We start from the raw sequence: 26,934 nt of genomic DNA, 5'->3' as shown, positions 1-26,934 counted from the left end.
GCTAAGTGAACAAGGTCAAGTAGAAACCTGGGTGGCAGCTGAAAAGCCACTGACCCCACTTACTATTACATGCCACAGAGCAATTTGCCTAACATCTTAGTCAGACACACTGGATTTAAACCAATATTTTGTCTTCTTTTTACTGTGATAAATACCCACACCAAACAGAAACCCAAAGCTCAGCTGGGTCTACTTCCTCTGTGCATTCAAGTTTTTGTGGCGTTGGGGAGTTCTCCCCTTGACTCTGGTGGTTGGCGTTGAAGAGGAAGGTTTTTAGAAAATGTAGTACAAAGTTAATTTTCCAAAGAGTTTTTTCACCTGCCCCTTTTAAAATTTTTCCACGGCTGGAGAGTTTTGGTAGGAGGATAATACTGTCCAATGAGATGGATTATAATTCTGAGCTGCTACATTTGGAACTAGATGAAGGTCCAAACAAGAAGTAGGGCAGCCACTAAAATAGCTAAGATTACCTGCACTGGAGTTAAACTCACTACTGGCTCCATGGGACACAGTACTTCTGGCTTTCACCTCTGACCTACACACTCAAGGTTTACAGTCTTCTTTCTTCTCTCCTTAGTAATTCCAATTGCTTCCACTCCTGGACATCACACGTCATCAAAATGGCACATTTTGGACAATAAGCAAACACTCTTTGTATAGCACTGATTGGGATTTCTCTAATTGGTGTCCTCAGGACAACTGACTTTTTTTTTTCCCCCAAAATGACACAAGTTAGGCTTGCTGTTAGAAGAGAGGCATAAGGCTGATTATCTTCCTTTAAACTGTGGATATCCTATACCTGGAGACCTCTTTCTCTAGACCAACTTTCTTCAATTCTTTCTTAACCTCATCACCACAATGCACCTGACTTTAGAGAAGTCTAACATATGGAAATATTAAATGCGTACACTACTGTTAGTGGGTGTGATACAGTGATTTATAATAAAATATATATATATTTGGTCTTTGTCCAGTTCCTGGCACAGAGCTGTTAACATCATTGGAATTTCTTCTTTTTTTTTTTAACATCTTTATTGGAGTATAATTGCTTTTCAGTGGTCATTGGAATTTCTTAAGTGATGTGGAGCAAAGAAGGTGTCTTTTGTTCTATTAATGACTTGACTCTATGAAAGCACCTAGGGATGGGGGCTGTTGCCAGGGAAACCAACCGTGTGATTAGAGGGTTGGAACTTCCTTATCTGGGCAGGGGAGAGGGGCTGGAAGTTCAATGGATCACCAATAGCCAACAATTGAATTAATCATACCAGTGTAATGAACCCTCCACAAAAACCCAAAAGGGCAGGGTTCAGAGTGCTTCCAGATTGGTGAACACATGGAGATTTGGGGAGGGCATACACTCAGAGAGGGCACAGAAGCTCCGTGCCCGTTCCCACATACCTTGCCCTACGCATCTCTTCCATCTGGCTGATCCTGAGTTATATCCTTTTATAATAAGCCAGTAATCCAATAAGTAAAATGTTTCTCTGAGTTCTGTGAGCTGCTCTAGCAAATTAAACAAACCCAAGGAGGGGGTCATTGGAACTTCCAATCTACAGACAACCCGGACTTGTGACTGGCACCTGAAGTTGGGGGTAAGGGGGGCAGCCTTATACAACTGAGCCCTTAACCTGTGGAATCTGACACTATCTCCAGGTAGATAGTGTCAGAATTGAGGTGAATTGCAGGACACCCAGCTGGTGTCTGAGAATTGCTTGGATGTGTGGGGAAACAGGCCTCATATTGGTACTGGGTGCAGAATATTAGTGGGTTATTTCAAAATCAGAGTATTACACTTATCCCTAAGTGAACATTTATTTGATGATTCCTTATTTCTATAAAAGTCCTCTGAATTAAATTTCCAGTCTTTTTAGCGTGAACATAATCAAGAAGTAGACTCTGGTATTTAAGAACTGGTATTTTAATATGTGATATCGTAACTCTTGTTAACACAATAGTGCTACTGAATTTATTTATATTAGTAACATGCCATATTAGTCTCCTCATAACATCACTAGAGAGCAGACAGAAAAAAAAAGTCATCTTTGGTTAATCGATTTTGCATAGAGTCTGAAGAAACATCTGAACATCTTTTAGCTGATTACCAAAACCTTAATTGAGATGTCACATAAGACTTCATTAGTGTATTTTTGTGCCTGATTATTTTTCCAACAAAAATTTATTGTTGAACATCTACTTCGTGTATAAGGTATTCTGCTAAGTGCCAGAAATATGGTCCATGAGAGCGAAAGAAAAGTGATTACAGCATAGTACAATGCTTTCTTTCACCATTACAGAACTGTTGAAGAAATGGCGATGAGGTACTCAGTCTTTTAGAACAAAAGGTAAAGAAACCAAGAAAAGGAGTGGCATATGTGGAGCTTTACCTGCATGCTTATTGCGTCTGTGGCTGATTCTTGGTGTGGATGAGCCATTTCCCCGTGGCAGAAAAAGGGCAGCACCTTTGACCGTTAGAAAGCTCTCGCTGATGCTATAAGGAAAAAGTAAAAATAAATAAATAAACAAGTAATTTAAGGAAGAAAATCAAACAGTAAGATGAAGACCGACTTTGGGATTGTTTTCTCTTCCCTTTTCTAAAGTTCCAACCTCATGGGATGAAGTAAAAATAAAATCAAAAGAGCCTCTGATAAACAACAAGGTCCTTCCTACTGTATAGCACAGGGAACTATATTCAATATCCTGTAATAAAGCATGATGGAAAATAATATGAAAATGAATACGTATGTGTGTGTGTATACACACACACACACACACGTATAACTGAATCACTTTCCTGTACAACAGAAACTAACACAACATTGTAAATCGACTATACTTAAATTAAAAAAAAAAGAGAGACTCTGGTTACTCACACAGTCTTGTCTACTATAATTTTTCTGAAACAAAACTTACAATATTCTATATACATTACATGGTAGCAGTTAAGAGTGAAGGCTTTGGAAATATAGGGTAAAGGCTCTGGAACCAGACTGCCTGGGTTTGAATCCTAGCTCTACTACTTCCTACTTGAGTGAATTTTAGGGGGCCTAAGTTTCTTTACCTATAAAACAGGGATTAATAAATAAATTGAGGTTGTTGTGAGGAATCAATAAGAATAAGAAGCTTCTTAGAGTGGTGCCCTTAATAAATATTACTTTAACAACTAACAGAGCTAACAGATCTATGATTATCAATAACTAATAGATCTATGGTTGTCAATAATGGTGTTTCAACAGCATTCTAATCAGACGTGAAATACGATACAATGCTTAGCTACTAATAATAGATCCAAAGTTTGCATAAAAGACTTATATTTAAAATATACACACATCACACTAAAGTGTTACTCAAAATTTTACTTTCACAAACTTGCATTTCCATATGATTGAAAAGGAGTAGTGCACAGGAAGTCTGGTCAACCCATGGAGTTTGCCCTCCATGTTAACATCCTTTATGTGAATGATAGCTCAACAGAGGTGGGGAACTACTGCTCAGCAGAGAGGCTATTCAAAATACAATTACTAGTGGATATCCACAGAAAACAGAAATTGTATCTAAATTATTTCATATCGACAGACTTAGCCTTTCAATATTATCTACAGAATCTGAAAAGGATAGAACTTCTAAGTCATTAATGGCAAAGTTTAGAAACACATAATGAAGGATTCCAAGATTGCTTGCGAGTACACCATTCAGTGTTAGCTAATGTATTGTAAATTACACTGTGCTCCCTACTCAACATTTCCACTCGGAAAACTAATTGGCATTTCAAATTTACACTGCCAAAACTATTCTCTTGAGTCCCCTGCAAACCTGATCCCTAGCTTCATCCACCCAAGTTGTTTGGTACAAACATATAACAGTCGTCCTTGGTTTCTCTATTTCCAACAATATATATCTAATCCATCAACAAGACCTATGAGATTTATTTTCAAATACATCTTGAATCTGCCCATGTAGCTCCATTACTACTCTGACAATGGTCCAGGGTACCACTGTTTTTCACTTAGACTACCGTTAAAACGTTTTCTTTTATTACAGAAAATTTCAGACATATACAAAGTAGAGGTAATAATACATGAGCCCCCCACATTCTCATACATTTCAGCTTCAATTCATGGGCAATTCTGCTTTTTCTATATCTTTACCCCTTTCGCCCTATCCCTGAAGTGAAACTAACCCCAGACATTATATCAGCAAAAATCCTCTAAACTGGTCTGTCTGCAACTATTTCTGTATCACTACTATCCACTTACCAAACAGCAACCAGAGTGCTTTAAAATATACAGATAAATATCATATAATGTCACTTTCCTGCTTAAAACCCACCAACAGCTTCCCTTTTTATGTATAAATTAAACCTGAAGTCCTTAGCTGGGACCTCAGGGCCCTGTTAACAGCTGATAAGAAGTTATTTCTCTGGTCTTATACCATCTCCCCTTTTGTTCACTATGACCTGGTTGCACTAGCCTTCTTTCTGTTTCTTCTATATTTCAGGCCCCTTCTGAGGGCCTTTGTGCTCTTTGTTTTCTACTTGGGACACTTTTCTCCTGGCCTGTCACTATTTAAGTCACAGCTCCAATATCATCACCTCTCGCCCCATCCCAATCATACTCTATCCTGTTGTCCTGTTTTGTTTCCTTCAGGATATTTATCATAAGCTAAAATTATATTTATTCACTTGTGTACTTGATTGTGGTCATCTCCCTATGATAGAATATAAGCTCCATGAAGAATAAGACTTTATTTTCCTCAGCACTGTTGTATCTTCAACACTGGAAATAGTGCCAAGCACATATTAAGTGCTTGACAGATATTTGATGGGTAAATGAATTCATCCCAGGGGTTTTTTGCCCCCATACTCTTTTATGTGACCCATCCCTGAAACAGGAATTGTAATTTAGGACAAGAAAATAGAAATTCTGTAATCTCACAGGTAAAAAGTAATGATTACAGAATTCAATATATGTGGCAGATTACTGGGCTGTAAAATACAAATGTGTGATGATAAATTAATCGATTAAATGAAATTAAATCATCTCTATAACAGTTGTCAGTCCTTGATTCAATTTTATCGTTTAATCATGTGGCATGAAGCTGATATACCTTTAAGGTAACTTGCCAAATAGACTGGAATATGTCTTCTAAAAACAAACACAAGACTCCACAGCGGCCACTTTACAATTGTGCGTGCTGGCTGCCTTTGTTTTGTTTTGTTTTCATCTTTAAATAAAGCATTGCACTCTTGTGGTCTGTTGCACAAGTCTTGTCTCTTGTTACATTTGTGGTATGCACATGTCACCCTGCTGTGGGTCACTCTGTTTCACTCACATTACAGGAACAACCTAAAACAAAATGTCTGAGCGACAGGATGAGTGGGGTACACCACAGACAGGAAATGACATTCACACTGCTGCCAACACAGCAACTGTCTGTTTTACTAAACGAAAATATTTTAAAAATAAAGGCTAAATAGTCTACCTATCAGCAGGCAAGTTACAGCTATGGGCACTTTAGTTTCCAGTACACAAAGGGGTCTCTACATCTACTAAAGAAGTATATTTGTTGAGAGCTTATTTCAGTCATTCTTTTTGTAAGACAAAAGTAGTTTCTCTTTGACAAACACACCAACTTCCTGGTTTTTAGACTTCTGGAATATTATTCTTAGATACATTTGTGGCTTATGCTTTAAAGCATATTTCTTAAGTGTCTTCTTTAAAATGTATGTAGGGCTTCCCTGGTGGCACAGTGGTTGAGAGTCCGCCTGCAGATATAGGGGACACGGGTTCGTGCCCCGGTCCGGGAGGATCCCACATGCCGCGGAGCGGCTGGGCCCGTGGGCCATGGCCGCTGGGCCTGCGCGTCCGGAGCCTGTGCTCCGCAACGGGAGAGGCCACAGCAGTGACAGGCCCGTGTACAGCAAAAAAATAAATAAATAAAATAAAATAAAATAAAATGTATGTAGTGCTTTCACAAGGGGAGGATTGGGGTGGAGGACAAGGGCCCTTGGTTAACTCAAAGCTACCTGGAAAATTTCTGATTATAAAAGAAAAACCAGGAGTCAAAGTCACAATTGGTATAAGGGAAAAGATGCCGTTCTATTTGAGTCATTTATACAAATCTCAATAAACTTTTCTGATACAACAAAATGCACAGCAGGTCCAGCTGGGCCAGGAGACTGCCCTAGTAGGTGCGATCTAGGCCCCCAGAGAGTCATGGCAGATACACTCTGGATGGTACGATCAATCCTCTTTATTCTGTGGCCCCAGATTATGACTCCCCAGTTATCACAAAAGTGGCATAAACTGTTGATCACAAGGGGACCAGGAATGAAAGTGTAGCTAATTACAAAAAACCCTTTTCATCACTGAAAAAAAGTCAAAGTTCTATAAACGCTATCAAAGATGGGATGGCAACATGGTGGCATGGAAGTGAAAAAATAAAATTCAAAATCACCAGAGTTTAGCAGGATCAATTTCAACTTGAAAATTATATGCTTTATTTGCATATGAAGAAAATAATATGTATATTTAATCACATGTACTTCAGTGTAAGGTAAAGGCTTAGTGTATCTTGCTAGAATAGTGAGAGACATTTAAGTAAATATTTGTCTTTCTGAAGCATCTGGCTAAAGATTCAATCAACACAGAGTTGGTCTCTAATTTAAAATCTAGAAAGGCAGGTGAAAACTTTTACATGGTTTCTGAACTGACCAGTTATCTAGAGCCTGGCCCAGGAAGAGGAATGCTCCAGTAAATTCTATGGAGCCATCTGTATGTGATTACAGATGTCCAAGTTAAACACAAACCTCAAAGGACTTAAGAACCCCCATATTAAGGAAAACACAAGATAAAGAACATTCTCCAAATCTAAAGTTGGAGAGTCATTAGCTGCTTGATGAGAAAATGACAAGGATCATCTTTCTAACACAGTGACAGTGACATTCTCCAGTTTTTATTAGAATACGTCTGAAGAACATCTACCCTTCCCTTGCCATAAGATCACTTGCTCAACAAATGGAAAGTCATCCCTAGTTTGATACATGAACTGAGCTAATAACAGCTAACTTGAGTAGATGCCAACTGTATGCCAGGCACTGAGCTAAGCACTTTACATTATTTCATTTAACCTTCACAACAATCCTATGAAGTAGGTACTATTTTTTACCCCCAGTTTACACATAAGAGACTGAGGGGCTCAGAGGTGGTAAATTATCTGCCCAAGATCATACAGCTAGCTAGCAATCCTCTGAGTAAAGATTCAAACCAAGTTCTGACTTGAAAGCTCATGCTCTGAATCACTCACTCTCTATTATGTTGTTCTAGTTTTATGATATAGTTTATGGAAGATGAAACACAATGCCTTCCCTACAGAACTTTTCAACAGCACAGAATTGAAAAGTAGAGACAGAAGTGAAAGAAAAGGACTGAAATCCATTCAGATCTCAACTCTTATTCCTTTTTTGTTCCCCCTATCAAGGCCATGAACAGAAAGACTTTACTGAGGGGAATGAAGAACATCTGGCTGAGAGATGAATCCAGATGGGCTGGACAGCAGAGAAAAGAACTGGGAATGACAGTAGCGTTTTAGTCTCAAAAACAGAGGAAGGAGCACTCTGTTTTAAATAATTTGGGAAAGCACTCTGTGCCAATCCCTCCCAATCAAAAGCACTTTGCAAAGCATGAAACTCGTTTACTGGCAGTTTCTTCTCAGGCAAAGTGTAGAGGAAAAGGTCAACTAAGTGAAGAAAATACTTAACTGTTCTCAGGTTAAAATAACCTTTGAGGAATGTGGCCAGGGTGGTCATCCATGACCAGCAGGAAGGCCAAGGAAGCAAAACAAAGCAATGACACACCTGGCCAAACTGCTACATGTTAGTTTGACAGACAGTCTTCTGTTTTACATGTAACACACGAGATGAAATGAATCATTCACTATGGGAAATCAAGTTTCATAAAGTGGGTGTAATGCTTTTACTTTAACATTAAAATGAAGAAAGTAGATTTTCATGTTTATAATGTTTCTAATGCCAAACTCTTGAGTTTGTTTGGCATTTCTGCCTGAAGCCAAAATTCATAGGTAAATTATTGTGTAATACTGATGGCACAAAATGTTATTGCACAAGGTAAGCTAGTTAGCATTTATGTAAAATTCGAATACACATAATCTGAACTGTTATATTTTTATCTTGAAGAATATTCACTTATGGGAAACTTGCAAATACATTCCACTCTCCTAACAACACTCTCCCTTTCCTGATAAGCTTTCTCTGCTAATTTAGTTGCTTAATTTCAGATTCAAGGTACTAGGGCAGCTCTGTCAATCCCATTAGGTGGAAAGGAATTCATGTCCCCACTCAGTGTGACCACATCCCACAGAAAGGTAAGTTCATAATAAAAAGTTTCAAATATCAGACCAGAGGCCAAAGGACTACAGAGCTATCAATACTAGTGCCTACTGAAAAAGTCTGGCTAAATCCAAAAAACAGGAAGGACAAAATCACTGTGCCTTGATGGATGAAACATGGCTACAAAAGTCAAAAGCACACTTCAGGTAGTGAGAAAAGTTTGATTCTGTAATCCTAAAGAAATTTAGATTACAACGGGAGAAAATCCAAACCCAAATACTGTATGCACTATTCTCTGTAATTAAACAATCCCCAACCCCATCTCCAACATACAGGCCATACGTTCAAGTGACAGTGTTGGAATGGCAATGGATACCTGGGACCCTCTCTGCACCCCGGACATAAACTCCCAGATACATGCCTATGAATGCAGGCAGCAGGATTTTTTCTCTATCAGCAGACAAGCAGAGGCTGGTGTACATTAGTAAACTGGTTATTGGCAAAGTGGATAAGAGCTTAAGGCAGTTCTTATTCATTAACTACAACCACCAGACCATTTTAGTTCCAGCTAATCTTCCTCTTAAACTCTGTTGCACAATGCCCAGCACAACTACCTTCAGATGCAGCTATTTTCCCCCCTTTCCTACTTTTCTACAATCTAAGAGGAAAAAAAAAAAGGTCTGTCTGTTCAAGGCTGAGGGACAAATGCCATCAGGACTAATCTTCCCAGTCCTTTCCCTACAGACGATAAATTGGAGGGGGAAAAACCCCAGAATATTCCTTTTTGAATGTTCATTTACTGATAAGATCTTGTAACCATCCCATTTTTGCCTCAAACATGTACATCTTAGAAATGTCCAGATAGAAACACAATCTAGGATCAATAATTTTATCACTGGCCGTACAATTCAACCTTCCAATTACTACAGATGGCGGCACATCTGAGTTGACATTTGTGGTTTCTGGCTGTCCAGCAATAGAGCTCTCCTTTCTAATTTCACCCTAGTCTCCTTTTGGGAATGTGCCTGGTCATGGTGACCCTCCAACTCTGGAACTGCAAGGGGCCTTGCAGGAAGCTGGCATGTGGTTTAAGCTTGGCCAGTTGGAAACTCTCTCCTGAATCTCAGGCAAGTGACCCAAGTGAGTAGGGAGAATGGGGGATGGTCACATTCATAGTGGGGAGAGTAGCAAGGTACAGCACAGTCGACTCCTGCTCCTGGGCGTTCCTCGAATGCCCTTTGCTCCTGCCTGTTCTCTAAGTTTGGTCTTCTAGTCTCCCATCCATTAGGTAAGCTCTGACATCCTTCTAAGAAATATTTTGCTTAAGATAGTTAAAATTCAGGGCTTCCCTGGTGGCGCAGTGGTTGAGAGTCCGCCTGCCGATGCAAGGGACACGGGTTCGTGCCCCGGTCTGGGAGGATCCCACATGCCGCGGAGCGGCTGCGCCCGTGAGCCATGGCCGCTGAGCCTGCGCGTCCGGAGCCTGTTGCTCCGCAACGGGAGAGGCCACAACAGTGAGAGGCCCGCGTACCGCAAAAAAAAAGATAGTTAAAATTCATTTCTGAGCTTGCAACAAAGAAGCTTGCAACTGAAGTTCAGAGATGTGAATGACTTGCCCCAAGTCACACAGCTAGATAGCAGTGGAGCATAGACTAAGGCCCATGTCATCTGAAACCCAGGGCGGCACTTTAACCCTTTATCTTAAGTTAGCGGTTACCATAACAGGACATATTTGCTGACTTAATAATCTGAAGCAACCAGAAGTTAAAAACACATCTGGTCAGTTCATCTAAAGAGAACAAAGGCAGGATTTCATGGCAAAGCCTGGTGTGATATTTGTTCTACTTTTCATGGTATCCTGAAAACAAAGTTCAGGTCTGGATAGGGAAATATTTAGACATACTCCCATGAGGTAAATACTTTCATGCTGTTTCTTAAAGTTGCTTCTTTTTTCTTTTTCCTTTAGTATGTTTGTTGGATATTAAACATTGCTTTAAAAAAATATCAAAAACTAGATGCCAAAAACAAGAAGTAAGAAAGACCATGAGGCCTAGGCAGGAGGGCAAGAAAGCCTACATGGGAAAAGAAGTGGATGCCTGACCAGCCCTTGGTTCCTCTGCAGTCTTCTCTCAGACCAAAGGTGCTTCTTTCTAGATGTTGTCTGGTCATATACACACCCGACCTCCTGTCAGGGATTAAAAGTGTTTAGATTTTGGTTTGGAGTTTTGAAGTACTACCAAATAATGAAAGGTCAGAGCTGGAGGGCCCTCAGAGAGGGTCTAGGTCATGGCTCCAACTGGTAGTAGGCAGGCCTAATTCAGCACATTTTGTGAGACCAGCACAGATGTAAAATCATTTTAATTTCTGAATACCTTTGAGAAGAGCAGCCACTCTCTCCAGTTCCTCCAGGCAGCCACCACCCCTGGAATTACACTGAGAAGTCTGGCCCCCAAACACTTCTGAGTTTGAGCTAAGATTCAGAGACGAGAACTTCTCGTGGCACTACTGCCACCTTCTAATCTCTGTCCCTTTGCAGCCACTCTACCAAGTCTCAGCCTCATCTCCAACAGCCATTTGCCAATATTCCACCTACCCCTCCTCAGAGAAATAAAAACAAATACTCCCCCCTCTCCCACCACCACCAAAAAAAAAAAACAAAAACGAAAACCGCAGGTGCCTATGAAAGGAGTTGGTTTCAGGCACTTCCTAACACAACGGACCCTAGTCCGCCTGATGACTGACAGTGCTGGGGAGTTTTGTTTTCAAGAAGGTCCTCCTCCAAGGAGTGGAGAAACCACCTCAGCTCAAAGGAGCCCATTTCCTTTACAGGCTGAATTAATAAAGCTTCTCAGTCCTGTGGCCCAAAACTCTAGACCTAAATACTTTCCTTTCAAAAAGGTAAAGCCTAAAAGCTGTCTGAACCAAAGACTAAATGACCTAAACAGTTCTTTCTCAGTATTTAAAATGCTGGATGTACTGATCACCAAGAGACATGACCAACATTACTTAGCACCAAATTTTAAATAGTTGGTGGGATTAAACAAAAAACAAAAGGAGATTAACTAAGAAAAACTGTTCAGCATTTGAAATGTTATTTCATTTGCATGATTCAACAAATGCCTTTCCAGGTATTTTAAACACACCTGCAGAAGGAATGTAAGTTGGGCTTTTAAGCACTTGGCCAAAACATCAACCCCTGCTTTCGGACCATTTCTCTTTCACCTTTACGCAAAGCCTCTTGTGAGGCTCAGGGCACCTTCTAGTCTTTGTTGCTGTCACCTTCTGACATCCTTGTCACTAGCTTTAATTTACTCCTTATTTTGCTCAATCTTCTCTCTTTTAACTCTGATTCCTACTACGATCTTAACAGATTCCATTGTTCACAGAGATGAACATCCAACAGCTTGTCCCCAAATTTCTTGTCCCCTTGATCTTCAAACACCTTCACCTGGACTCCATTTAGACTTCTAATTCCCAGAGTCCCTTTCGAAGGCATCAGAGTTTGATGGACTTGATTTCAGAAGCCAAACTCCCACTTTCTGACTACAACCCCCTCTCTTGTGACCTTCATGTGTTCACTCTCTCTTCAACCTGGTTGAGACTCCGGCCCCTTGATTTCTCAGTTTTTTCCCAAGCCATCTACCTCTTTTTGGCTTTTCTTCCTTCCCTAACCAACCTAGTCCCATGTCCTATTTCCTAACTGGTTTCCCTGCAATCTGTTCTCTTTGTTTCTGAATTCCCTTCATAATACTAACTACAGCTTAAAATTATAGTATTTTTTGATGACTTATTTATAATTTTCTGTATGAGCAGCAAGCTCCTTGAGCGGGAACAACTGCCTTGTTTAATGTTCTCTCTAACGTCTAGCATAGTACCTGACACTAAGTGCACATGCAATAAATATATATTGAATAAATGAAAGGCAGCCCAATGTTTAAGGAGATTATGAAACCATGCCTCTGGATGCCGGCGCACATCCATGGTCTCAGTGACAGAGATGTCAGAGATGACAGCAACAACGCTGAGTTGGCTCAGCTGGGCAGTTAATCCCTCCAGACACAGCCCCCCCACCATTTCCATCCCTACCTGCTCCAAACCCTCCTCGCTCTCAAGTCCCATCACAACTCCTGTTTCCTTCAACTCTCCACTTAACCTGGTCTTCTACACCATCAAGAAATGGAGGCTAGCTGGTGTGATTTCTCCCAATTATTGATACTTTCCCTCACCTGCGGACTTACCGCCTTTCTCCAATCTGAGAATGATGCATCCAGCTGTCAAAAGTCAACCCTCTCACCTGTGTCCTTGACCCCATTCCCTTGTATCCTAGTTTTACCAATTAGTCACCCCTCTCTCTAGTGACCGCTTCTCCTCAGCCCAGAAACATGCTCAACTCTGTTCTTTCACATCCTTAAAACAAAACCCTGACTTGATCTTGTGTCCCCTTCTAAGTTCTCTTCTTTATTACAGCAAGTCTATACTTGCTGTCTCCATTTTCTTCCCTTGTCAGTCTTTTTTTTCTGCTGCCATCTTGCTTCTGTCCCACCTCTGAAACTCCTCCCCATCCTAAGTCTGCCAGTGATTTCCCAAGTGATAGATCCGAAGGACAAAGATCCTTGTCTTAGCTTGACACCAATTTCTGTTTTTCATTTAGCACCTGGAGCCTTGATGAGCACTAGCAAATCCCTTTCTCCTTTTTGAGACTCTCTCCTCTTAGTGTCTAAGACACTGAACCAACTTGGTACTTCTCTAAGCATCCCAGCTCGAGATCCTCTGCCAGATACCCTACCCTACCCTGCTCACTGCTCTTACACCAGACAGATTGTCTGACCTTCACAGTGCTCTGAAACTCATTTGCAACTAATTGTACTTAAAAATCAGAATTTCCAGCTTCTCTTGAAAGATGAGAATATCTGAACACATATGTCCACCTTCATGCCTAGCAAAAACTGGCCAGAGCTGCACAGTGGCTGCCCCTTTAGATATCACATGATGGTAAGTGCTACAGAGAAAAGCAGCAGAGTAACAGTGAGCGCTGCTGTATGTATTTGTGTTATAAGGTATGCCCAGGGAAAGTCTCTCTGATGACGTTTGAGCAGAGATGTGTAGGAAGTAAGGGAGGTGGCTGTGTGGCTGTTTGGGGAAACAACATCAAAAGTAGAGGGAGCAGCAAATGCAAAGGCTCTGAAGTGCACTTGGCTGGTTTGGGAAATAGCAAGGAGGTCAACAGCACTGAAGCGTAGTGAGCCAAAGACGTGTGGTAGAAGATGAAATCAAAGAGATAGGGAAGGGCAAGTGGCACAGGTCTCAGTGTCTCCACTTCATTTGTAATTTGGCTTCCAAGGCACTGTAGTTGAGATTTTCTTTAGTTAGTCAAATCCAATGGGCATTTTTCAGTCCTAATCTTTCTTGACCATTTGATATCGTTGATGACCTTGTAATATTCTTTCTTTGTATTCCTCCTATGCTTCTATTCCTTCACATTTTCATTTGTGGGCTCCTATTCTTTTGCCAACCTCTTAAATATGTTGTCTTCTATCATTTCCTTGTCATTCCTCTTCTTGCTCTATATATACTCTTTTGGATGCCCTCATCCACTTTCATGGCCACCCTGTCCTATAAAGGATAAAGGACGACTCCTGACTAGTTAGCTACTGATAGATAACAAATTACCCTAAAACTTGGAAGCCTAAAGCAACAAAATCATGTATTATCTCACACAGTTTCTGTGGGTTAAGAGTCCAGGAGCAGGCCAGCTGGTGGTTCTGGCTCAGGGTCTCTTATGAGAATGAAGTAATCTAAAGCCTAGACCGGGGCTGGGAAGATCTGCTTCGCTTCCAAGATTGCTCCCTTACATGGCTATTGATAGGAGGCCTCAGCTCTCTGCCATGCAATGGTCTGCTTGACTAACCTTATGACATGGCAGCTGTCTTTCCCCTGAGTAAGTGATCCCAGGAGGAACAAGGCAGAAGTGCGGTATTTCATGTCTTAACCTTGGAAGTGACACACCATAATTTCTGCAATATCCTATTAGTTACATAGGTCAGCTCTAATGCAGGAGGGAACTACACAGGGATGTAAATAGTGGGAGGCAAGAATCATTGCGAACGATCACTGAGGCCTGACTGTCTCGCCTCCCAAATTGGTTCTCTAGCTCAGATTTATCACCAAAGTCCCAGACCTGTACAGTAAGCTGTCTACTGAATAGCTATTGTTTGTTGATGATAATGGCAACAACTCTGCCATTAACTTCACAAACTTTTTTTGTGAAAACCTGGAATTGGGTACAATGGCATGTCCATCAAAACGTTCTCTCCGGGAGTTGTGTGACGGTGGTGGAAGTGGTTAGGTGCTGGCTCTGAGCACTACGAAGTAAACTTAAAGATGCTGTAACTATCATTTACTGAGTACCCGCCCTGTGTCAGGCACGGTGCCTGGTGCTTTACAATCACCCTCTCGCAACAACTCCATGAACAGAAGTTATTCTTCCCATTTCACAGATGAAGAAACAAAGGTTTTGAGGGTAACTTCCCTAAGCTTACCAATTACACAATCAGCATGACAAAGCAGGGATCAAATTTTGGCCTATTTCCAAGTTATGCTGTTTTGTTTTGTACTTTGAAACTCCACTCCATGGCTTTAGTAGTCTTGAGTTCTTTGCCTGTTTTGTACAATGCAGTCTCACCGTAGCCCACCTAGTAGGGTACCGAGAGGGTTCTAAGAAAGAATTCTCAGATTATCAGAAAACCAAGGTTTTATGTTTTGGTTTTGGTTTTAAATTGAGTTAGTTCAGTACTACTTTACCGCAGCCTTACAAGTAATTCTCAAAATTCACTGGCCACAAAAATTTAACCCAGTCTGTAGAACGTCAGTCTATCATTTTTCCTTGCCTAACCAGTTCTTCTATAGCTGTTCTCTACCTTACTAGGCTAAGAAAATGAAATAATTTGCCAACAGGCACTCTTAAAAGTCTCTCAAAGATACTAATTCTCAAACTATCAAACCAAGGGGAAGAGGGAAAGGCATGGCAAAGTATGTTGACTCTTTTTTAAATCTACTCGCTGGTTTTCTTTACTATCCACTGCACTGTCTGACTTTTTAAAAGTCCTTGGGCAAAATCCTCGTATTTGTAACTGTCTTAATGCACACCACAGATCCTTTCAGCCCCATACTGATGCACAGTGAAATCTAGGAAGAACACTGTTGCCAGTGCTTAGGTTCTGACACGTAAAGAAACAGTTAACTTTTGTAAAATAGTAATACTAGTGATGATGATGATGATGACTAAGGAGCAGGAGGAGGAAGAGGATGAGAAGGAAGAGAAAAAAACAAACAGCAAAAGGCAAGGTTCAAAGGACAATTTAAGGAGCTGTCAGAGAAAAGGGAAAAGAGAGAAGCAAATGGCAGGCAGTCTCTGGCCTTAACCAGCTCACATTTTTTAATCGACCTGATGTTTCTTGTTTCCTGTCTTACAGAATCATCACAGAATTGTACCACCAATACAGGTGAAAAAGTTACTCCACTTTTCCTTGCAAATTTAATTTATTGAGCTTTCCTGATTTAATGTTCAACAGTTAATTTTTCAAATTCACTAAATGCACATTTTTAGATAAACTCATGCAGAAGCAATGACCCACAGCACTTTCTTCCCTATTTTCCAGATAGTATTCATAAGAAATTAGAGGGCTAGGGACAAAGAGATCACACAGTAGTATTTTGCAATACTCTAGTGTGCAATATGAAGCAATGAGAATTCCAAACATTTTAGTTAGGATTTGGAAAAACAGGAAAATATTAAAATCAAAATGATTCAAGAGTAAATTAAAATTTTCCTGTGTGTTTAAATGTGGTGGAGGGAAAAATGGTAAATCATCACATATTTGCTCCAGTGTAGGAACAATCACCTAAATGTTTTTAGGTACTGGTTGAGCTAGGTCCTAAAACTACTCCAAGTGGCAACTCAGGACAAAGGAAAACATAAGGAACAAAAGGAAATTATTTTTAACTGCCAAAGGCAGATTTTTTGCACAATAATTGGAAGGAAAGTTGCAACCCTGAGGAGGATCTTTTAACCTTCTCACATGGCCATAGACAGATAGCAAGGGTGTATGTAAGTGTTGCAGACTTCCTTAGTCATCAGGGGACCCTACACACCACAGAGGTCTACCCTTTAAATACCTAAGCACAGGGGACCACAGGAAGTCTAAAAGGAAGGTGGCTGAAGGTATTCTTAAAAGTGCATATTTTTTTTCTTTTTGGAGGGCTGTATGAATTGAAATGTTTATTTATATTTATGATAAATACTGATATATGGACTAATCTGTTTCTTCTCTTTACTTAGCTTTTACTTTTCTTGTATATTTCATCTATCAGGGTAAAGAATATATATTTCTATTTTTACATGCTTATCAACATTTTAATAAATATATTTAATGCAGCAAATCAATATTTCTAGTTTGTAGATATGTTTCTTCCTAAATGAGGCTTCCCTGGGGTGGGCACAGCAATGTGCCTTGAAAGTCAATATAATTTAAAACACCAGTTTTTAAACGTTAAAATTAAAAATCCTGCACATATATGTGTCTTACTTTTAAGAATAAAGGTTGGATCTCAGCCATACTCTAAACACTAGAATACTTGGATCTAGGAAAGGAAAATAAGAGAAAGAGGACTCACTGACAAAATGCTGATAAGCTGCAATGCCCTTTCAGTAACTCAAGACCAAAAACCAAAAGATGATGCCAGGATCAGGGGAAAAAAAAGAGAAGTGGCTGAATGACAAAGTATCTGAAATTCGGCTTAAGAAAAAGGACGTAACCAGGCAAAACGCTATGCATGTAAACAATAGGAAGGTAATATGGCAGGAGTGGAGATGGCTATTAGTAAGAATGGAGGCATTGTGGGTGATTTTTTTCTTTTTGCAAATTTCTTTTTAATGATGGTTATACTGTGTTTTCAATTTTAAAAAAGAACCCAAAAAAGCGGGGGGGGGGGGGAGCAGTACAGGAAAACACACCGTGGGAACAGAGTCATGCACACAGATGTTTTGCGTAAGCTGCATTTTCAGAGACATCTGCCTTTGTACAAGACTTGAGAAAGTAAAGCTGTCGTCAACAAGTTCTCTGAAGTGATGGGTGGGGCCTGAGAGAAAGTGAGCTGTGAAGAAACCAACAATTAGTACCCTTAGGGCTCAGAAACCCACAGTTTCTTAGATTAAGTTCCTCATTTATGAGCCACCTCTCTGCCCAAAATGCTTTGCCACCAGCAATGTCTGCTACTCAACCAAGGAGGACTCAAGCTGCCCATATGTCTTCACTCAAGTGACTGAGGTTCTTTGTCAGCAGCACCACTCAGCTCTTTGCAGAGAGAGGCTATCTCTCTGTGGTAGAAGAGATAGGGCACAACCTACTGTATAAAAATCTGAGTGGGAAGCAAGCTTCCCTACTCCTCCCTTCTTGCTTCAATTCCAAATAAAAATGTTTATCATGTACAGAAAAATTCGTGTAAAAGCAAAGATAATACACTTGTTCTGCCACCTTGCTTTGCTGTATGTTAAACTTTACTTCTGTTTAATGAGATGAATATTCCTAGGTCTGTATTGTTTGTTTTTTTGTGTGTGAGGCACTGAAAGGAAAGTCCGTTGACACTGTTTTATATAGTGCCCGCTCTAACACCATGTACGGAGTATTTAATAAATGTGATCTGAAAATGACAACAGAAACAATGCTGAAGACTCAAGCACGTTTCGAAGGATAACAAAGTATGAAAGTCACTCACTGTAAAACCTCTTCTCTGGTGTGTGTACATAGGGTGTGTGAGCCCTGAGGTCTGCAACACACATCACAGGGAGAGCCTGCTTTACTTGTTCTTCTTTGCAGCCTTCAATCATGCCTGATGCCAAGTGGGGAACTTCTATTCACAGAGGAACTTTCAACTTACTTGCAAAGTTCTTAACAAAGTTTTATCTGTTATCCTTTCTTGAACTTCCCTTTTCTGAGAAGTTGGGCGTGCTGTGTGGGTTACTGTCTTACATCTGCCTTCTGAGTGAGTTTACTACAAAAGATTTTAGAAACTTCTTGTTCAAGCATAGTAGCCTCTTCTAGGTTCTATATGAGCTTCCCTTACTGCTAACATGACAATGGAGCTGATAATCTGTATTTATATAAATTTGTTTGGATAAAGCTACCAAAACTGCTAATATAATCTTTTTTTAAAAATATTTATTTATTTATTTATTTTGGCTGTGTCGGGTCTTAGTTGTAGCATGTAGGCTTCTTAGTTGCAGCATGCGGACTCTTAGTTGTGGCATGCGGACTCTTAGTTGCGGCATGTGTACTCTTAGTTGCGGCATGCATGCAGGATCTAGTTCCCCGACCAGGGATGGAACCTGGGTCCCCTGCATTTGGGAGTGTGGAGTCTTAACTCACTGGACCACCAGGGAAGTCCCTATAATCTTACTATATGGTGAAAGAGTTAAGAGGGAGGGTCAAAGTAAACAAGGGGAGAGGTAAGTAGGTCATAGATCTGAGTGGTCTTATACTACTGGCCAAAGAATTTGGACTTTACCCTGAGGATAACAGAGATCCATAGTTTGCATTTCTAGAAAGATTCCTCTAACTACAGTATGGAGAATGGATTGGAAGGGATTGAGACTTAGAAATAGGGAGACAGATGTTACTTTAGTGTTTCAGGCAAGAAGTAGAGAAGGGTAGTCTGATCTGAGCTAATGGGAATGAAGAGAAGATGGATATCTTGGGGATATTTGTCTAGTTTACTTTCTGGTACCGATGGAAAATTTACTCTGTAAAGAAATTCAAATTCCAAGAAAAAATCTGAGAGAGAAAGCTTTGATATGTGTCAATTCCTTGCAATCAAAGAATGTCTTTTTCTTTGCACCTCCTGACTCTTCAGACAGATCTTTTCCTTTGAACAAATCGCAAAGCTTTACAGACTCTCACGCAAGAGGGTCAAAAAAGAAGTCTTACTGACATGGACATTAACTTTCATACCACCTGCTTCTGTCCAAACTTTTCTCAAAATAGATTTTTTTCACTACCTCAACTTTCTCTTAAGTTTTACTTTACTAATCCTCAGATTTGGAGGTCAAATTTGCCTTAACCTATCTGCCAGCTGACAGCCAATCATCCTGCATAAGCCAGGGAAACTTACAGGCAATTCTTCCTCACGTCACTTTGTTATCACACATGTCTAAATCATTTCCTGCCAGGCACCAAACTACCAGCATCAAGGAAGAACAGCTGAAGAGAATACTTTTACACAAAGGACTTCCCTCCTTCCTAATCCCCTACTCAACGGATATGACAGTATACAGATGATACAGTCAGGGCTCAACTTAAATGGAAGATAGTGCAGCTAAGCTGTGAAACCACCATCTTAAACCAATCATAAAGAAAGCAAGGTTAATTGTCTGCACATAATAACAAGCAAAAAATGAATCAGAAACCTGAAGCCAACTTCAACCAAAAGAAGGCAACTGAATTTTACAAATTCATCTGTATTACATTAGAATAGGACATCAGTGAAAAACTGCTGAGCTGGTAATGCTAAATCTCTTTGCCTCTCAGCTAAATTAAGTTACCCATTATTAAAGACTATCTATGAGAAGACAGTTCTCATAGATAATTAATTTCCCCACCTCTAAAATCTGTAGTTGTGTAAAACGTAGCTCTGGAGAACGTAGAAAGAATTTATATTAAACATTAGCCACAGGCTATCCAGAGGAAAGGACTGGAATAAATATGGGGAATATACTTAAATCACAGTAAAGTTGCCATGTTATATAGAAGCCAACTAACCTTGCTTCTTATTTCTCTTCTGTTAAGTGGGATCACAACACTAAATAAGATGTTAGAGTGAAAGATGATTAAAAATGTGATGAGGTGGCTGTACCAAACCTTTCTTCGTTGTCTCAGGGAAGACAGTAGGGGCACACCTGGCCAGGACTCAGCTGACCAGGGTTTTCTAATCTCACTTTACATATGGTTTGGTGCCTTTGAGTCAGTTTTAGCACTTTAGGCAGATTCTCTATTTACAAAGAGAAGGTTAGTATCTCACCTGCTGCAGGGAAACATGTAAAGGTAGAGAGGAAAAAGCATGGAACTGAGAGTCAGGTGACCTAGAGTTCTTGCTCTGTCACCAATGAATTGTATAATATGACATGAGACAATCGGATCTCAATTTCCTCATTCAACATTATAAACTCTTAAGTTTGTGATTTTAGGAGATTACCACTAGGAACCTTAAAATCATTCCATTAGTTCAAGATGAGATCACCATATTCCTATTAAACAGTCAAAAATACCAACTAGGTTTTTCACAGCAGAAGAGGTAACTCTCAAAGAATGCCCTTAAAAGGTTATGTCACAATGGGCTGGATGCCTCTGCAAATGTGACGTTAAATCCTAGAGGTTTCTGCTCAGTAACCAAATGGTTAATCTGTCCACTGGATTCCTGATTCCACTGGAAAATTTTTCTGCAAATGGAATCCCATCCCTCCCCCACTCCAGTGTTGATCAATTAAAAAAGAAAAGGATGAAACGGCTGCTTGAGTCGTTTTACACTCATAAAAGAGGGTACAAGTTGCCTGCCTGAGCTAAAAGGTGGTGTACCGGAGTCACCCGAATTGGCCATATTACTGATTCACTTGGCCCTCTAGAAAGCCATTCTACCTCTGAGTTTCTCCATCTGTAAAACAGGATTAGTTCTATCTATCCTGTCTCACATGCTTAGGGATAAAATATCCTTTCTTCTTAGTTGACAAAAGTTTGTGCAAGCTTTCTAAAAAGTATCAAGTACCAGAATTATATAAATACAAGTTATTATCCTAAAGTACATGAAGCTTAGGCTTTACCTTTTAAATTCTGAATAAATGTTAACTTTTGGTCAATGAAAGAAAAAGAAACCACCCCCAGGCATGTTTTTTTAAAAAAATATATTTATTTATTTGTTTGTTTATTTATTTTATTTTTGACTGCATTGGGTCTTCGTTGCTGCGTGTGGGCTTGCTCTGGTTGCGGCGAGTGGGGGCTACTCTTTGTTGTGGTGCGTGGGCTTCTCACTGTGGTGGCTTCTCTTGTTGTGGAGCACCGGCTCTAGGCTCCTGGGCTTCAGCAGTTGCAGCACGCAGGCTCAGTAGTTGTGGCTCGCAGGCTCTAGAGCGCAGGCTCGGTAGTTGTGGCACATGGGCTTAGTTGCTCTGCGGCATGTGGGATCTTCCCGGACCAGGGCTCGAACCCGTGTCCCCTGCATTGGCAGGCAGATTCTTAACCACTGTGCCACCAAGAAGTCCCATGGGCATGTTTTCACATGGAATGAACTCCTGGCTTCTTTCTGAAGTGATTTACTTTAGCTTTTAAAATAATTTTTTGGTTTAGCGCATAAAACCTTTTAACCCAAGGAGCAGCTGGAAAAAAGCATCTCTACATATAAGCAGAACTAAAATAGTGTCCCTATTTCTTTAAATATAATTGTAACACTAGTAATGAAGACCAGCTAAGGTCATTCTACTGTCTTTTTCCACATTAGCCAAGTCCACACCTTGCTATATTTAGACAAGGTATGCATACCCCACTAAAGATAGGAGACTCAGTCCTAGGTTTAGGGTCAGAACAGTGGGGTTATTACCTCAGCTGAGGGGGAAAGACACTGAGAAAGAAAACCTATATTGATGCATTCCTTGGCAACCAATAGAACAACCAATGCTCAATTTTATCTCACTGTGAACAGATGTATAATCTCTAGTATGCATAGAACAATCTCTACCATACATAACTCCAGCACAGTCATGACTAAAGCAAAGCAGTGAATATCATTTAGATAACTCGCTGGCCAGGATTGCTCACCATGCCTTAGCCAAAGAGCTGTCTAGGTCAACAGGGTAAAATATTCAGCCGTTTGATCTCTTGGGAACTGGAACAAATAGGTTTTCAACTCGGGAATCCCCACTATGTCAAAAACACCAGGGTCTGACTGGTAGAGTCCTCTAGCAGTGTCCAGCTGACAGCCTCTTGGATCCATCGTCCGGCAAAGGAAGAACCAAATGGAGACAAAACTGACTTACGTATTTTTTTTAAAAAGCTTATGGAACATGGATTTTATAATAGAGACTGTGCTGAACTGAGTCAGGGACATGGTAATGCAGGTAATGGAGGAATCTGCTTGGGTGGATATATTCTGTAAGGGGCCCCTAAACCTGGGGTCAAAAGAAAAAGTCTGGGCTTCGCTGGTGGCGCAGTGGTTGAGAGTCCGCCTGCCGATGCAGGGGACACGGGTTCGTGCCCCGGTCCGGGAAGATCCCACATGCCGCGGAGCAGCTGGGCCCGTGAGCCACGGCTGCTGAGCCTGCGCGTCCGGAGCCTGTGCTCTGCAACGGAAGAGGCCACAACAGTGAGAGGCCCGTGTACCGCAAAAAAAAAAAAAAAAAAAGTAAAAAGTCTGAGGAAAATATCTTAAAGAAAAACACAACTGCCCTCAAGAGAAAGCTAAGAAAACCCCAATAACAATCAGATGTTTCTGGTACCTCCCCAACTGTGAGGTGAAAAAAATTAAATACATTTAAAGAATTCAGTAAACATGCTTCTGAAACATAAGTATAACAAATAGAAATCTGTTTATCTTCATTCAAAGGAAACTGCACATTGCAATTATGAACATTTCCACTGCAGGAAAGATAAGCAGATGTTGGATGTTTTCCCAAAGTTTTTTCAGTGTCACTGAAGAGGCATGTTTTTTCAGATTAATGGTTAATGCTAAAAAGGCAACATTTTGAATGTTGTTTTTTCTCTTCCTATATATTTTAACATTTCTACAGTGACATATTTAACGAACAGTCAGCAAAGAGAAAACAACTACACATACAGCTTATACAGTATACTTGTATATTCATTTTCCAATATTTACTTCTAAACTAAGCAACATAGAAAAATATTTTAAATAGTGTAAATTCTGAAAAAAAACTCCATTCTGTTTCCTCTGCATTTAAAATCCTACTTAATGAAAAATAACTACATCTAAATATTCTCAATTGACACTGAAAGACTGAATCCTCTTGTAGGACAAAATTCTAGTATGTAAATAAATAAGCTTTTTTAAAGGGTGTTTAATTTCTAAGAGAGATAAACTGGTCTGAGTTTTCTCACGGCTTTTTATGCAAAACACAGATTTTTTTTTTGCCAAATATGCACTGGATTAGGTCTAAATAAATGAATTACGTGAGATGGCAAGAAAGCAAAAATGGCACATAAAACTTAATTGCTCACACTTCTAAAAATTTGTAACTATACACTGTAGGTGCAGAAACTGGTCTTAAATAGCAAAGAATGGTTTAATGGGTTGGAGAATACTTTGACTCTCAGTGCACAACACATTAAATAGCACACTCATTCCACTAAATATCTAAGCCCAGGGCAGTCATCCCCAAACTTCTCAACAAGCTCTTTATAATTTAATAAGAATCTGGCTTAAATGCATTTAGAAATTCTCCTAATTCTTCTCACGACTTTTACTTTAAAGTAACAACTTTAAGTTATTTCTGCCTTCCTGGATATAGCTCAAAGCACCAGAAATACTTTACCCCAATACTGCTTCTCTTTTCACTCACCACACAGGTTGTGACTATTTGCTGAGGAACAACGAACATTCAGGCTTTACAGTAATATTCCAAATCTTCTTTAGCAAAGCAAATACCATTCTTGGAATATCTACTCCAAGATTATTAGAGAGAGAGAACTCAAAAGGCTGCATAATCCTTCTCGATAGAGAGAAAATGGTAGTTCAAAATCTTTCATTGTGGGGAAAGCATGAGTGATTGTTTAAAAATGGATAAATGAATCTCACTGGGAAGGCCAAACAGCTTAAAAACACCTTACTTAATTTCTAAGTCAAATGCCTAAAATAGTCTATTCCAGGTTCTTAATTTGGGGTGAGGGGAAGGGCATTATGGGCATTACATTCCTTTGAAAATTTGATGAAAATTATGGCTTTTTCCTGCAGAAAAATAAATGTACTAATAATATATACACCCACCTTTGCATATCATTTCATTGTATTCATGAACTTAGTTTAAAACTCTGGATTAAAGGAATCCTGTAGTTGCCCTCAGGAGACTATGAGCAACTGGGAATTAACAGTCCTCCGACCCCCTCCCCCCCACCTCATCTTTTAGCAGACAACAACTCAGCTTTAACAAGAGGCAAACACTGAATGATTGGTGCTTGGATTTAACTTTGAAACCAGAGGAACAGATAAGGCCTGGGGCTTTCTAAGGGTCTTCTATTAATACTCTGGACTCTTGCCATTCTAAAGCACGCAAAAGGCAAATCCTATGAAAAGGCCCTCTTACCTGCCCCATAACGCTGCCTCCTCTCCTCATTTCTGGAAATCCCTCTACAATAAACTTGCTTATATCACAAAGATTCCCAAGCATTAGGTGAAAGTTCACTTACTGAAGCCCTGTAGTACAAGATATAACAGAATTTCAGTACAATAAAGGATTTTGGACAAGATTTTGAAATTCATTAAAGTCAAATCTGACCAGCAAATGAGGTTTTACATTTCCTAAGCCTGCTGGATACTCCAGAATTTTTTAATAGCTACCCAGAGCATGCCATTTCAGGTAGCATGCCATTACTGTACTTATATTCTAACAGTGTGAAAAATCCAAGATCACCAATACATTAAACACTGCTTTACATGGTAGTGATTTAGCACGAAGGAAATGACTAGATTTAGAGCTTTTTTGAGCTTATGATTTTATAATCCATGCTACATGGGAGAGGAGATTTAAATGCAAGGTATAAGTGTTACTGTAGGCTAATGTTTATGTAAGTTAACAATCCTTATCTATTTTTTTAAAAAATTAATTTATTTTTGTCTGCATTGGGTCTTTGTTGCTGTGCGGGGGGCTGAGCGGGGGCTACTCTTCATTGCAGGGCGCGGGCTTCTCATTGCGGTGGCTTCTCTTGTTGCGGAGCACGGGCTCCAGGCTCGCAGGATTCAGTAGTTGTAGCTTGCGGGCTCTAGAGCGCAGGCTCAGTACTTGTGGCACACGGGCTTAGTTGCTCCGCGGCACGTGGGATTTTCCCCGACCAGGGCTCAAACCCGTGCCCCCTGCATCGGCAGACGGATTCTTAACCACTGCGCCAACAGGGAAGCCCCAACAATCCTTATCTACTGCTATTATGTCTGTAAATGCAGTGGCCTCATATTGTTTAGATTGTCATACCTAAAAATTGATTTATACATTTATACCACATGTCCATACTTCAGTTTGTGGCTCAAAAAATTTATCAGTTTCCTGACCATTTTCTCTAAAATAGCACTCCTTCTCCCAGGTTACTTTCCATCTTTTTTGTCCTGCTTTATTTTTTCTTTATAGCCATATCATCAGCTGATTATTTACAATAGTTTATTTACATTCTGGAATGTAAGTTCTAAGAGCTTAGAGTTGGTCTTTTTGGATCATTCCCAGTGCCTAGAACATTGTAGGTGATCAATACATGAATGAACAAGTTATTTACTAAGTGGAGATACAAAATTAATTGGAGGCAAATATAGCATAGTGAAAAAGCATGAGATATAAAGAGGATTTGGATTTTAGTCACCGCTCTTACATTTATTAATTATATAACCTGAATAAGTCATTTAATCTCTTTGAACGTCAATCTCTTTCCTTTAAAATGATGCTAAAGTATTACTACAAAGGGTTATTTGCAAGGGTTATAGGAAATAACAGAAGTAAAAACTTGTTGCAAATATTAATGATTCTATCCCAGCAGTTATTCTTGGAAAATTGGCAGAAAATTCTGTAAAACAGATCAATCTTAAGAAAGCAAGTTATTCTGTCACCTAATCTTTGGTCTTGCCGAACTGTAGAGGCAGAATGAAGTAGTGAGAAAGCACAGCATTACAAGGGATGGACTTGAACCTCACTTACCAGCTGGCTGACCTTGAGAAAATCTCTTAATCTCTCTGAGGCTTACTTTTCTTATGTATAAAATGTGGGGGGAAATGCTACCTCAAAAGTGTAATTGTTTGAACTAAACGATACGTTAATTGTGAAAGCACTTTTTAAACTTTGACAGAGAATATGTATTTTTAGTTAAATCAATTAATTACCTTTCCTTAAAGAAAATCCTAACCTTGTTTGTTCCACCAGCCAAATGGAAAGAACAAGCAGCAAGTAGAATAAGTAGCAAAGTTCTGATCAACACTGAGTATATCTGATTTCTTTTTTTCTTTTTTTAAGTTTTTGATGTGGACCATTTTTAAAGTCTTTATTGAATATGTTACAATATTGCTTCTGTTTTATGTTCTGTTTTTTTTTGGCCAAGAGGCTTAGCTCCCAGACCAGGGATCGAACCTGCACTCCCTGGATTGGAAGGGGAAGTCTTAGCCACTGGACCGCCAGGGAAGTCTCGAGTCTATATTTAATTTCATATCCCAAGGTCAGGGCCCACTTCATGGACGTGCGATCTGTGCAGCTGCACAAGGTCGGTGCTTGAAAGGGGCTTGCACTTGATTCAATGCTCTGCTGTTGCTGTCTTGAAATTCTTAATGCTTTTCAAACAGGGGGC

At 39.9% G+C, this 26,934-nt stretch overlaps 1 protein-coding gene across 3 annotated transcripts in view; it reads right to left on the bottom strand.

The window, feature by feature from the left end:
- The window catches only part of SSH2 (slingshot protein phosphatase 2), a 244,633-nt gene that overhangs the window by 66,146 nt on the left and 151,553 nt on the right, over window positions 1-26,934 (bottom strand). For 2 of the 3 annotated variants that reach the window (XM_082678050.1, XM_082678049.1), the window contains one exon: window positions 2,385-2,488. In XM_082678050.1, coding sequence (XP_082534176.1) covers window positions 2,385-2,488 — 104 coding nt within the window. Of the gene's footprint in view, window positions 1-2,384; window positions 2,489-24,701; window positions 24,737-26,934 lie in introns of those variants that run through there. The other variant, XM_082678051.1, reaches the window with a different exon arrangement.

This window comes from Grampus griseus (genome assembly GCF_964374135.1).
Source record: "Grampus griseus genome assembly, chromosome: 20".
Lineage (NCBI taxonomy): Eukaryota > Metazoa > Chordata > Mammalia > Artiodactyla > Delphinidae > Grampus > Grampus griseus.
The sequence above is the reverse complement of the archived record's forward strand: the minus strand, read 5'-3'. Positions and strand labels throughout refer to the sequence as shown.